The 14,542-nt window shown below is 41.0% G+C and overlaps 1 protein-coding gene across 1 annotated transcript in view; it reads left to right on the top strand.

Annotated features, from left to right (window-relative positions):
• Positions 1 to 9,245: 9,245 nt before the first annotated feature.
• SYNC (syncoilin, intermediate filament protein) overlaps positions 9,246 to 14,542 on the top strand; it is a 44,436-nt gene continuing 39,139 nt past the window's right edge. Inside the window, exons 1-2 of the mRNA XM_040424585.1 lie at positions 9,246 to 9,454; positions 10,999 to 11,770. Coding sequence (XP_040280519.1) covers positions 9,411 to 9,454; positions 10,999 to 11,770 — 816 coding nt within the window. The 5' untranslated portion in view covers positions 9,246 to 9,410. The remainder of the gene's footprint in view (positions 9,455 to 10,998; positions 11,771 to 14,542) is intronic.

Raw genomic sequence — 14,542 nt, 5'->3', positions numbered from 1 at the left:
GGATTGACACTTAGCAAATGTGGTTCCAATGATCAAAAAGGGGTAAAAAAAAAAAAAACACCCTGGAAACAATACGCTGGTAAGTTTAAAATCTGTTGTGGGTAAACTGTTTGAGGTACTCCAAGATAGCATCTCTTAGAAAACCTTCAATGAAAATAGGCGTATAACACCATATCAGCATGGCTTCATGAGGGATCGGTCATGTCAAACCAATTTAATCAGTTTCTATGAGGAGGTAAGTTCTAGATTTGAAAGGGGTGAGTCAATGGATGTCGTATATCTGGACTTCTCCAAAGCATTTGACACTGTACCACATAAAAGGTTAGTATATAAAATAAAAATGCTTGGACTGGGAGAAAATGTCTGTATGTGGATAAGTAACTGACTCAGTGATAGAAAATAGATGGTGGTTATTAACAGTACACACTAAGATTGGGTTATTGTCACTAGTGGGGTACCACAGGGGTCAGTATTGGGCCCTATTCTCTTCAGTATATTTTTTATTAATGATCTTGAAGGCTTACACAGTAAAATATCAATTTTTGCAGATGACAATAAACTGTATAAAGTAATTAAAGGGGTTGTCCGAGTTTTTTTTTGTTCTATGTATGTTTCTAACTAGGCCAATGTAAGGGCATTTACTTACTTCATCTGCAGTGGCTCCTTTCTCAGATTTCACTGAGGGTCACATGACCTGTGATGGCAGCTTCTCTCCCTGCTATGATGATGTTTTGTGCACAAGCCTGAGAGAGCAGATATGTGTCTGTACATAAGACGTCACTGTGCTGGCAACGCCCCCCTGCACTGCCGTCTGCTCTCTCCCTGGATTTTTCAGGAGACTTTAACCACTTCTGCAGCACAGACTCAGGGCTGGAGGCTTTGCTGTGCAGCTGCAGGGAGTGAGGAGACACAGGATCTTCCCTCCTCATCCTGCAGACAAAGAACTAACAGACTGGAGGATTTCTGCAGGGCATTGCACAAGAACAGGCAGAGGGAAGATCCTTCTATGTATCAGCAGTGTCATTGTACAGCTGGGACTTGTAGTCCTACACATACAACATCAAACAGAGAAAACCGCGCTGCTCAGAATAGGTATAAGTTCACATTTAGGAGTAAAAAAGGAGTGTCTTTGCGATGTTATTCCTCAGTATCCTTCGTGGATTATAACAAAAGTCGATCTAATCTCCTAGAGAACAGAAAAAATGGCCCTACATGCAGGACTTTTGTCTCATGTTCTGAGCGGACACCGAACAGACCCCATTATAGTCTATAGGGGCTTTAGGCTCCGTTACGCTTAGTTAGGTCTCAGTTATCTGCAGAATCCGTCCTTTCTGTTCTCCTGCTCCTCAACGGAGCCGGAGAACGGAAAGGAGAAACGGTGATGTGAACGAGGCCTTAGACAGATAAGATAATAGGAAAGAAGGGCATTACTTCTACTCCTCCTATGTGTCATCTGTGTTGTTGTGTTAGGGCTCATGCGCATGACCATATGTATTTTGTGGTCCGCAAAACACGGATCCGCAAAAAAACGAATGACATCCGAGTTGAATCGTTTTTGGGGGGGAATTCATTATAACAATGCCTGTCCTTGCCACAAATTGGACAAGAATAGGATATGTTCTATTTCTGTGGAACAGACATGTGGACACGGAATGCCCACGGGTCATTTCCGTTTTTTTTACAAGCCCCATTGAAATGAATGGTTCCGCATACAGACCTGTAAAAAAACGAGACGGAAACGGAAGAAAAATATGTTAGTGCGCATGAGCCCTTAATCGTATGTAATTACATGTAATAGTGTAATTACAGGGAGTGCAGAATTATTAGGCAAGTTGTATTTTTGAGGATTAATTTTATTATTGAACAACAACCATGTTCTCAATGAACCCAAAAAACTCATTAATATCAAAGCTGAATATTTTTGGAAGTAGTTTTTAGTTTGTTTTTAGTTTTAGCTATTTTAGGGGGATATGTGTGTGTGCAGGTGACTATTACTGTGCATAATTATTAGGCAACTTAACAAAAAACAAATATATACCCATTTCAATTATTTATTTTTACCAGTGAAACCAATATAACATCTCAACATTCACAAATATACATTTCTGACATTCAAAAACAAAACAAAAACAAATCAGTGACCAATATAGCCACCTTTCGTTGCAAGGACACTCAAAAGCCTGCCATCCATGGATTCTGTCAGTGTTTTGATCTGTTCACCATCAACATTGCGTGCAGCAGCAACCACAGCCTCCCAGACACTGTTCAGAGAGGTGTACTGTTTTCCCTCCTTGTAAATCTCACATTTGATGATGGACCACAGGTTCTCAATGGGGTTCAGATCAGGTGAACAAGGAGGCCATGTCATTAGATTTTCTTCTTTTATACCCTTTCTTGCCAGCCACGCTGTGGAGTACTTGGACGCGTGTGATGGAGCATTGTCCTGCATAAAAATCATGTTTTTCTTGAAGGATGCAGACTTCTTCCTGTACCACTGCTTGAAGAAGGTGTCTTCCAGAAACTGGCAGTAGGACTGGGAGTTGAGCTTGACTCCATCCTCAACCCGAAAAGGCCCCACAAGCTCATCTTTGATGATACCAGCCCAAACCAGTACTCCACCTCCACCTTGCTGGCGTCTGAGTAGGACTGGAGCTCTCTGCCCTTTACCAATCCAGCCACGGGCCCATATATCTGGCCCATCAAGACTCACTCTCATTTCATCAGTCCATAAAACCTTAGAAAAATCAGTCTTGAGATATTTCTTGGCCCAGTCTTGACGTTTCAGCTTGTGTGTCTTGTTCAGTGGTGGTCGTCTTTCAGCCTTTCTTACCTTGGCCCTGTCTCTGAGTATTGCACACCTTGTGCTTTTGGGCACTCCAGTGATGTTGCAGCTCTGAAATATGGCCAAACTGGTGGTAAGTGGCATCTTGGCAGCTGCACGCTTGACTTTTCTCAGTTCATGGGCAGTTTTTTTGCGCCTTGGTTTTTCCACACGCTTCTTGCGACCCTGTTGACTATTTTGAATGAAACGCTTGATTGTTCGATGATCACGCTTCAGAAGCTTTGCAATTTTAAGAGTGCTGCATCCCTCTGCAAGATATCTCACTATTTTTGACTTTTCTGAGCCTGTCAAGTCCTTCTTTTGACCCATTTTGCCAAAGGAAAGGAAGTTGCCTAATAATTATGCACACCTAGTATAGGGTGTTGATGTCATTAGACCACACCCCTTCTCATTACAGAGATGCACATCACCTAATATGCTTAATTGGTAGTAGGCTTTCGAGCCTATACAGCTTGGAGTAAGACAACATGCATAAAGAGGATGATGTGGTCAAAATACTCATTTGCTTAATAATTCTGCACGCAGTGTATGTGTACAATTGGTTGTGTAAGCTGCTGTAATACCAATGCAATTTCCACCTGCGATCAATAAAGTGGTATCGTATTAAATAATACCAAATAAAATCTAGACATGTATACAAGCTCTGTCTTTGGGAGGTTCTTTCTTTTTGTGTATCTGTTTATCTGCATGCATGCCAGCCTCTCGTGTAATCAAAACCTAAATGAGGATTATGGAATATGACCTTTGGAGAGGGATAAAGAAACAGCTGACACAAAAACCACATAGAAACGACAGCATGCAATAATCATGTTAAAGGTTCTGTGGGCAGAGACATATGAAGATAGTTGTTAAAAACTAAAAAAAATAAAAACATCTCTGATATTATTTTATAAATGTCAATAATTTATAATTACTCCGAATAGCAAAAGCAGTTTTTATAATCTGAATAGACTACTGTAATACAATGTAAGGCAAAAGCATGATGTTGCTAATCTTTTTTTTTTTCTAAATGCAGCAATGTAGCAGTTTAATGATACTTTTCTATAAGTATATGTACAGTACTATACAACATGCAGGTTTGTATTCGGTAGTTTGCATCAGTTAACCAAGGAAACCATGACAAAACTCACAAGGGATACAGAAGTTTTAAAAAATCCTGTGTACTACAATTTGTTTTGAATACAGAGGGTGAAATTATTATCACATTATCAAAACTAGCATAGGAAACATAGCTTCCGAAACTAGCTCTAATTTTTTGTAAAACCTGAAAGCAGTGTTCCCATTGGTTGCAATGGGCATCTTCTCCACTTTTCTGTCGCCCTAGTTTCTGTGTGCACCATAACTTACCAAAAGCATCCAGTGTTACCTAGGAACTATAGTTCCAAGGTCAACAAACATTTACAGATGCATATAATTTAAAGGGAATATGTCATCAGAAAATGAAAATTTGTAAATCACATTTTTGTGTTAAACATATTTTTATATTTTTATAGAATTTTGGTGATTTTTTTTTATTTATTTTCCATGTCACAGTCATTTAAAAAAAAAAAATATATATATATAACCCTGCAAATTTCACACAGGTCACTAGGCCTAATAGGTCATCATTTTCAGTTCTATACAGGCAAGTTTTCAGTAGCCATCTTATTATTACAGGCAGAATTGCAAGTAACACCATTGTATAGATAAAATAGAATCCACCATTTACATTAGGTGATATCACTGCTTATCAATTCACTCCTGATCTCTGCACAGGTCATGCCTAAAAAATTCTCCCTTATAAGTCAATGGGGGCCCCTCCTGTCCATTGTGTATGTGGCTCATATTGCTGCTCTCAAAAGGCAGAAAGTCTTAAAATAATTTAGGTCTAGCGGCCAGTGTGAAACACAGGATTTTAGTGATTTTTTTTGTTAAATATAGCGACATGCAACATCAGCAAAAAAAATTCTAAAAAATGTGTTTAAAATAAAACGTGATTTAAACAATAGGTGATTTTCTGATGACACATCCCCTTTAAACTTTTTTCTGCAACTAACTGTGCACTAGTTTCTATTACATTATTATTATTATTATTATTATGATGTTAGGAGCCTCTTCCCTAATCCACAATGTAGCCATGAATGAAAAATGGTTAAAAATGGGTTTTCCTTTATCACAACTGTGTTTTTTTCAGATGTCTTTTTATTGGATTAGCAATAATCAGTGGAATAAAATATTCCATAGCATCATGGTTTCTCTTTGTAATGGTATCATGTTCTATGTGACACATTGGTTTTATTGTAGATGCAAACGTACCTATTTGAGTTTAATTTGGTCCTTCAGATCTTTTATTTTTGACATTATTAGAAATGCAGACTATGCCATTCTTGCCATTATAAATTCTGGAAAGCCAAATCTCAATGCCCTAACAGTCACAGGGAGCCAGGCCATGCTGTGAGTGAGGCATACCTAGAAGCTCCTGAACCCTAATGAAAATTTCCATCTATCAAGTGACATTTATAATACTGGTATCTCTTTAACCTAGACTCATTCAGACATATGCTGACCTGTCAGACACATTTGCTGGAAAGCATAAATAACTGAAACAGCACAATCTATATATATATAAAGAAGGACGTATATATGTATGTGTGTGTGTGTGTGTATGTATGTTCCGCGATCACTCAAAAACGCAACCATCGATTTCAGCGAAACTTGGTATACACATCCCTTGCTACCTGGAAAGAAATCTTGTGGGGGTTATACGCCCCTACACAGCAGCTGCATGGAGTTTGCATGCTCCAACTGTTTTTGCTACACACATATTGCTCTGTAACTCAAAAACACATCAATCAATTTCTACTAAACTTGGTACACATATCACTTACTATCTGGGAAAGAATACTGTGGAGGTAACATGCCGGTACACAATGAATTTCTGTCTGTCCCGACGTCCATCTGTCTGTTCTTTATGTGCGACCAAACGACTGGACTGATCTTCACCAAATTTGGAACATCAGGTGTCCGGAAAGGTTTTAGACCGTCTCAGTTTCAGCTCTCTAGGACGTACCATTCCTGAGATATTCCCAAAAAATTACCTGCATTAGCCAATAGAAGCCTGCAAGTCTTTCTCTTCATATCCCAACTGCCATACACACGGTCACATGTCCCTTATCAGCCAATAGAAGCTTGCAGGCCCTTGGTCTCCACATACACACAGTTTTACTCAAAGTTTCCATAACAACCCAGCCATTTTTCTTCACTGCTGTAGGTCAGCTTTAGGCTAGGGCTGCACGACACATAGGGCACAACTACACTGCTACATGTGTTGCTTGACATTGATGTTGCACCAATGTCGCGCAACAATTTTCATAATAGTCTATGGTGTTGCACTGCGACATGCTGCGATGGATTTTTTGCAACTGTCGTGTCGCAGTCAGAGCATGTTACATGTCGCAGTGCGACACCATAGCCTATCATTATAAAAATAGTTTAAACAAAATGTCGCATGACACATGTCGTCGTGTAGCCCAGCATTAAAGGGGCATGGCGATGTGGAGGTCACTGTTTAAGAGGCGTTCATTGTTAAGCAAAGGCGTGCACGCGTGTGTGTGTGTGTATATATATATATATATATATATATATATAGCCTTTATGCCATTACCCCCCATTATCAGCCCTTATGCCTTTATTAGCCCCCATTATGCCTCTCATTAGCCCCCATTATGCCTCTCATTAGTCCCCATCATCAGCCCTTATGCCTCATTAGCCCAGGCACACCCCGTGCGCACGCCTATGCTGTTAACGGGGCAGGCCGCTGTGAAGGTCACTGTTAAAGGGGCGTACACTGTGGAGGTCACTGTTAAGGGGGCAGGGTACTGTGAGGTCACTGCTAAGGCAGCGGGGTACTGTGGAGGTCACTGTTAAGGGGGCGGGCCCCTGAGGAGATCACTGTCAAGGGAGTGGGGTGCTGTGAAACTCACTGTTATAGGGGCGGGCTGCTGTGAAGGTCAAAGTTAAGGGGATGGGCTGCTGTGGAGGTCCTATTTTAAAGTGGAGGGGCACTATTGGGGGGTCAGTGTTAAGGGGTGGGGGACTGTGGAGTTCACTGTCAAAGGGGCGGGGTGCTGTAGAGGTCACTGTTATGGGGGATACTGTCGATATCTTTTAACGACACACAAAAACATTAAATGAAATAGATGAAATATACCCGTGCAAAGCCGGGTCCTTCTGCTAGTGAAAAACTAAAAAGAGATACCAACTAAACGTCTGTAAGGGAATATAGCAAACTAATGCTGATTAGATCCCAAAAATGATGACAGATTCACTGTAACTGGCATTCATCTTCATTCATGACATTCATGGTATATTAGTAGTAATAAGTCAGAACAACTGAACTTTTTATCTTAAAGACGTTTTGTGTTTTTTAAATTTATTTTACTTATTTATATAGCGCTGACATATTCCGCAGACATTATCATCTCTCGCTGTCCTCAATTTAGCTCACAATCTAAGTTCCTTATCAGTATATCTTTACAGTGTGAGAGGAAACCCACACAGACATGGGGGAAAACATACAAACTTCATGCTGATTTTGTCCTTGGTCAGATTAGAACATAGGACCCTAGAGCCCAGCACAGAGCTAACACCTGGAGTTAGAACTCAGCTGTGTACCTACATCTTAAGGACAAAGGACACTCGTTTGATGACAGCGAGGTTTGCATCATAGACACAGAGGAGGACTGGTACAAAAGAGGTGTGAAAGAAGCTATTTTTGTTAATTTGGAGAAATTGAGCTTGAACAGAGGTGGAGAAGTGTGATATCGATTGTCTAATAGCTTCAGTTGTCTAACAGCTTCAGTCATGCAAATGATATGAACATATTACCTCCATGACTGAAGCATGAGTCACCAGTACTGTATTTTGTATCCTACAAGACACACATGGCCCTAAGACTCATATTTTAGAGGAGGAAAATAAGAAAAAAATATTTTTCAGATTCCCAAGTATAATCAGATCTCAGATCAGACCCCCAGCCCCAATGTTAATCAGACCTTAGATTAGACCCCCAATCGGACCGCAATGTTAATCAGACTTCAGATCTCCAATGTTAGGTCTCATGCACACGACTGCATGTATTTTGCGATCCGCAAAAAATATGGATGACGTCCGTGTGCATTCCATAATTTGCGGAACGGAACAGCTGGCCCCTAATAGAACAGTACAATCCTAGTCCGTTATGCGGACAATAATAGGAGATGTTCTATTTTTTGGCGGAACAGAAATACGGACATACGGAAACGGAATTCACACAGATTAACTTCCGTTTTTTTGCGGACCCATTGAAATCAATGGTTCCGTATACGGTCCGCAAAAAAAACATAACGGTCACGGAAAGAAAATACGTTCGTGTGCATGAGGCCTTAATCAGACCTCAGATAAGACCCCCAATGTTAATAAGACTTCAGATCAGATCCCCAATGTTAATCAGACCTCTGATCAGATCCCCCAATCACACCCCAGAGGATAGGTCATCAATACTTAAGTCTTGGAAAACCCCTTTAAAGTGGCCCCAATGTTGTAGGTGGGTTCAAAATGAACGAAGGTAGGGCAACACAAGTAGATGGGGCGAATAAAAGTTGGCAGGGTCCGCAAAACCATAGCACAAAATACCTCCCCAGAAGCTGTCCCTTTGTGGTGGCCATTAATAGCTTTCACATTCTGTTCTCCTCCTCCTCCTCTAAAATGGATATGGAGCAGGGGGCTTAGGAGGTGAGATGTGGGCCATAGCACCAAGCCAACCCTACCTTCATTATGCTGCCTGGACTTCCTCTAATATTGACCCCTATAGTTACCACAATAGTATGTATCTGGCCAACGGCAGCGAGGAGGCGATGGCCCACTGGAAGAATTCCTGATAATTTACCACTGAAGGTATAAAGCCTGAAGGGCAAACACTGTATACTGCTATTATATTTTTTTTATAACATTCGTCAATTCGTTTTTTTGCTAAATGTTATGCGTCTAAGAACCTCCAGTTTCTGTTTCAGACTTTCCGTATAATCAGATGGCAGATCAAAGGATTTTTACTGTTTATACCTCCCACTATTACTACTAATGCCAAGGCTTTGCATCAATGTACGTAGAGCCTCAACTAATGTTACATATATATATGAAACTTATCCTTAAAATAGCTCAGCTTTTTTTTCCAGTTCCTTCCTGTTCTACTGAAAAAGCTATGTCTACGTGAAATGATGCTGCAGCTGGTACTTGCTTCTAGAGCAGGCATCTCACTGGGCCTGACCAAGCACACTGGGCGCAGCTGACAGACTTATATTGCATTAGCCAATCCTTGCAGTTCTGGCACTGTATAAATTAACCCCTGGCAAACTATATCACTGCCAGCAAGAGCTGCAGTGTCATCTCAGGCGTGCCCAGCTAGACTCAAGGGCCCAATTTCTGTGTGAAGCATGTGGAAGATAAAGTGACAGCTTACAAGTCTCACCCTGCCTATGAAGGGGGGAAACATTACCCACAGGCTCTTGTGCGTAGTTTATTAATACCAAAGAAGTCAGTTTGAGCAGATGAAATGTCCAGTCCAGAGGATGAAGGGGAACGTTCTCAAGAAGGGAGGTAAGATCCTACATATAATAGGACCACATCAACAAAGAAGACACATTTCTAGATATGGGAAGAAGTAGTAGTTGAGGGTCAAGGAGTAGAAAACACTAGACAGAACCACACATAGCCAAAAATTAAGTATTTCAGATGTTCGGGGGCAAGGAACATAGAACTACACATGACACTGAAGCAGCATAGACAGACATGATTTAAAGTGCCACATGGGCTAACAGTGTAGCGGTAGGGAGATAAAGATAATGCATGAAATGACATTACTGTGGTCGAGGAGTGTGACTGTCTAATAAGCAGACACACTAATAGTTCATGTAATGACACGCAGACAAAAGAGATGTGATTGTACAGGAACAGCAGCATGCCCAGACATCAGCATAGTAGAAATTCTAATTATGAGAATGAATAAATGTGTATGTATAACATCCTATGTATAGAAATATGGGCTTCTTTGTATAAAATGAATATATAAAAAAACTGATCTTCAAGACAGAAATCAAACTATAAGAAAAAGGAATACTAAAGATGCTTTCCAGCGGCTAACCCCACTCTCAAAAGGGTCTAGGAAGACAAGTGTTCTTACACTGGAAAGTGGGTGGTCACTGATTATCTTTACCCCCTGAGGTTAAGGAATCATAAAAAGATTTAGGCTGCGTTCACACATTTTTATGGCATGTTTTCATATTGTGCTTTTTGAAAAAATATGGCAACTCCAGAATTACGAAACACAGTACACACAAGCATGCATTTTTTATAGTGGCATTTTTATAATTGCAGTGCATTTTTGTGTCCATTGCAGTTTTTTTTTTTATCACAGCATTGTAACAATTGCTTTTTTTTTCAGCCATTTTCCCATAACCTATGTGAAGAATATGTGAAGAAAAAACACTAATTGAAAATCTCCATTAAAAAACATGTAACATGCCAGACCAAATGTATGTGTGTAGGAACCATTATGGGGTGCTGGGGTTAGCTGGTCATATCTGAACACTTAGTTCTGAATGATTCTAGACCAAAAAAAAAAAAAGTATTGTTTAGGCTTTAGTGAGAATCCTCCTAAACCGTATTACTCTGCTGTGATATAGAGTAGAACAAATGTAACACCACTGCAGGATTAGATTTACAATGCTGGAGTCCAAAAACCCACATTCTGTGGGGCCTCAAGCAACTCCGTCCACTTCCAATACCTATATTTTCCACAACCTTTTTTCCTCTCTGTATGGTTTCTACCTTTTAATCCACTTTTCCTCAATTTTTCAAAAGGCAAACGAGCATTTGTTCTCACTCTTCAGCCACTGCAGCCCCTACCTAAGTGCCTACTACAGATACTACACATCACATGCATTTGTTTGTGGTATATATGTAATTAGCTGGTGGAGATGTTTTCAGTTTCTGCCATTCCTACCAATTTGGCCAGGGGGTTATATCATACATTTGTACCTGCAAAAAGATGGTTTTAAGAGTACTACATTTATGAATACGTATCCATTCCTAGAAAAACGTTTGCCTGTTTTATTATATTACGCCGTTTCCTGTCTTTCCAGGGTACATGCACAGTCGAGTCCCTCTTCACCAGTCATTACCGAATTTTTGTCCATAGAGGACATAGGGGTAAGATTCCAATACTGTATCGCAGCTGTGGAAGACTTGGAAAGAGAAAGAGAGGAGCTCATACGTGAGTTGGCCTTACTTCGTGAGCCCTCATTGGAAGCTGTAAAACAAGCACATGAGGAGGTAGTGCAGGCATATGGACAGAAGGCTCAAGTAGAGCTTGAGAGGGACACTTTGAGGGAAGAGATACGAGGAATACGCCGTAAATTGTTCCGAGTGACTAAAGAATGTGTAGCATCCCAATACCAACTAGAAAATCGACGTCAGGAATTAGTTCAGAAAACTGCAGAACAAGAAGAGCTAGAGACTGTTGCAGTTCGACTGACAGAGGAACTTTCCCAACTGCGGAATATCTTAACTCAACAGAGACAGGAGGAAGAACTGCGACTTAGAGCTCCGCAACGGAGGCGAATCTCACGTGAACTTCAGGAAAGAAGACGGCTCTCTGCGGAGCTACAAAGCATAACTGAAGAACAACACAGTACTCTACAAGACCATTATGAACCCAAACTTCTTCAACTCCTCGAGCACGTTGAAAGAGGGGCACGGGCCATAAGGAAGGCACAGGAAGAGTTGCAAAGGCTTAGAGAAGAAATAAGGCCACTCCAAGCAGAAGCTTGCCAACTGCAGGTTCAGAAATGCAGTCTACAAGAGCAAATCCAGCTCCTGAAGAAGAAGAGTGGAGAAGAAGTGCAACTTTACAGGGTATGGATTGAATTTTGGATAAAGCTTATAAAAATGCTGCTCGTAAAAAGAGCTGTTAATATAAAATATGTATACTGTATTTATGTAACGGTTTCTGTGAGTTCTGAGAACCCTAGATACGTGAAGTAAAATGTGAAATGCAATTTGGTACAGGGATACATGCATACCATGTTATAGAAGTATTCCCTACTAGAGGAGACACATGGGGGAGATTTATCAAAAGGGGTGTAAGAGAAAACTGTCTTAGTTATTCAGGGCAAGCAATAAGATTCCACCTTCCAATTTTCAGAGCTCCTTTGGAAAGTGAAGTGAAATCTGATTGGCAACTAAGCCAGTTTTCCTCTACAACAGTTTTGCAAATCTCCCACATGAAGTGCTTATGGATATGGAGGACGAGCAGTCCAGTGACCAAGTACTAGAGAGCGGTACACACTTGATAAATGTATGGTGCTTTCATATGGCACCATATAATAGAGATATTCTGCCCTAGCAATAAGGCAATTTTATTTCCCATTAGACTTATGTAGAATCCTACAGAAATACTCTTACATCTCAGCAGTGTACAGTAGGGCCCTATAATCTTCTATAGTTGGCTCCATAAAATTTTGAGGTTTGTCTGAGCCATGATACACTAATGTGCATAAGGCCAATTAAAAGTTGCTAAACCCTACTTTACCTGGATATGGTTGGCAATCTTAGATGTGTATAGAAAAGGTCCAGTTGCATACGTTTTTTTTGTTAGTTTTTTTACAATGGAATAATATGGTGAACGGATGCCATTGTATGGCATGCATCTGAGGCATCCATTAACATATACGTTTTTTGTATAGGTTAAACGGATGGCAAAAACGTGATGTGAACCCATCTTTGAATGCTTTTGAAAAAAGTTCCAGTGAAGAGTTAGGGTACGGCCACGCAGAGTTTTTTGGACAAGGTTTTGAGGCAGATCTGCCTGCAGAATTTTCAACCAAAGCCAGAAGTGGATTGGAAACATAAAGAAAGTATTTATACTTCTTCTTCCTGGTGGATCCACTTCTGGCTTTGGTTGAAAAGCCTCAAAACCTCATCCAAAAAACTGTACCTGTACCCTTAGGGCTCATGCACACGACCGTATGCCCTCTGAGACATACGGTCCGTGAGCGGGTCATATGTCCCGGAGTGGCATACATCGTGAGCACGGGAGCGCACAGCATCATAGGTTACTATCATATGAGTGCGGGACAATAGTCCCACGGGCGGCCCGATGCGCACAGTATCATAGTAACCTATGATGCTGTGCGCTCCCGTGCTCACGATGTATGCCGCTCCGGGACATATGGCCTGCTCACGGACCGTATGTCTCGGAGGGCATACAGTCGTGTGCATGAGTCCTTAGAGTTATTGCATAGTATGGAGCCACCTGATGTTCGAAATTTATAGCAATGTGCACCTCCATCTATTGCTGGGCGCTAGTGGATCCTCAGTCCCTCTCCCCATAGCCAGCATAGTGATTGTCTGTACATTGAAGAGCAGCCAAAAGAAATAGCTTTCTGCCCTGCTTGTAAGGGAAGGATCAAAGCCTCTGTAAGGTGCTGAGAAGACACCTTTTGCAGGAGAAGAAAGGACTATGCTGTCAGCTCCTAGGGGGAGAAGCAGACATATTCTGTCTAAAACCACACACCCCCAGCACAGATCTGTAACAGCAGCAAAAGTGGACACTTGGAAACAAAAACAATATGAGGTATACTTTATGTTGTAAATATGGCAAATTCCTATAAAACGGCTATTAGCTGCCTTTCAGGACTTTTATACTGTATGAAAATATTTCAAAGAATAACCCTTTTGAAGTGGATCTGTCTGTTTATAGTTATATACTGTAATAAATATAACGATACTGCGCTCTGGGACTTTAAGTATATTGAAATTAATGCAGGGATATCACAGATTATTACAATTCAGCACATGTGTATACACTGTTATACAAGTCTTTATCTGGCTATGCCAGTATACCTGTAGTATGAACTCCTGTCTGTATGTTGATCCTCCTGCTTGTGCTTCTGTATTTGGTGCGCTGGTGCGGCTTTCTGAAAATCGGAGATTGCCGATTGAGTGATTGTTGCTCACCGAATCCTCGATGCTGGAGTCCGGGAAATGAGGTGGTTCAGGTTTCGTATGAGTCGGCGTGCAGGTCAGCGTGCAAGTCAGTGTGTAGCTTCACGTCCCGGCCTGTGACGCGATGCTGCAATCAGTAGAGGTTTAGACTAAAACTAAAACCTGAACCACCTCATTTCCCGGACTCCAGCATCGAGGATTTGGTGAGCAACAATCACTCAATCGGCAATCTCCGATTTTCAGAAAGCCGCACCAGCGCACCAAATACAGAAGCACAAGCAGGAGGATCAACATACAGACAGGAGTTCATACTACAGGTATACTGGCATAGCCAGATAAAGACTTGTATAACAGTGTATACACATGTGCTGAATTGTAATAATCTGTGATATCCCTGCATTAATTTCAATATACTTAAAGTCCCAGAGCGCAGTATCGTTATATTTATTACAGTGCCTTCCTTTATGCGGCAGACTTTGCGGTTCTGCTGCGATACCGCTGCCACCACCTAGTACATCCACGGAGTGCCTTTGAAGCGTTATTTAAATTGTATAGTTATATACTGTCAAATGTACGGGCAGCATATTGCGAATACAAGTCAGTATATTACTAGCAGCCAAAACGGAACAAAAAAAAAAATGTTGTGCCGTCTGACTACTGGGGCACTGAAAGAATACACTA

Source organism: Bufo bufo, chromosome 3 (assembly GCF_905171765.1).
Source record: "Bufo bufo chromosome 3, aBufBuf1.1, whole genome shotgun sequence".
NCBI lineage: Eukaryota > Metazoa > Chordata > Amphibia > Anura > Bufonidae > Bufo > Bufo bufo.
Note: the sequence above shows the minus strand (reverse complement) of the source record. Positions and strands in the feature narration are given on the sequence as shown.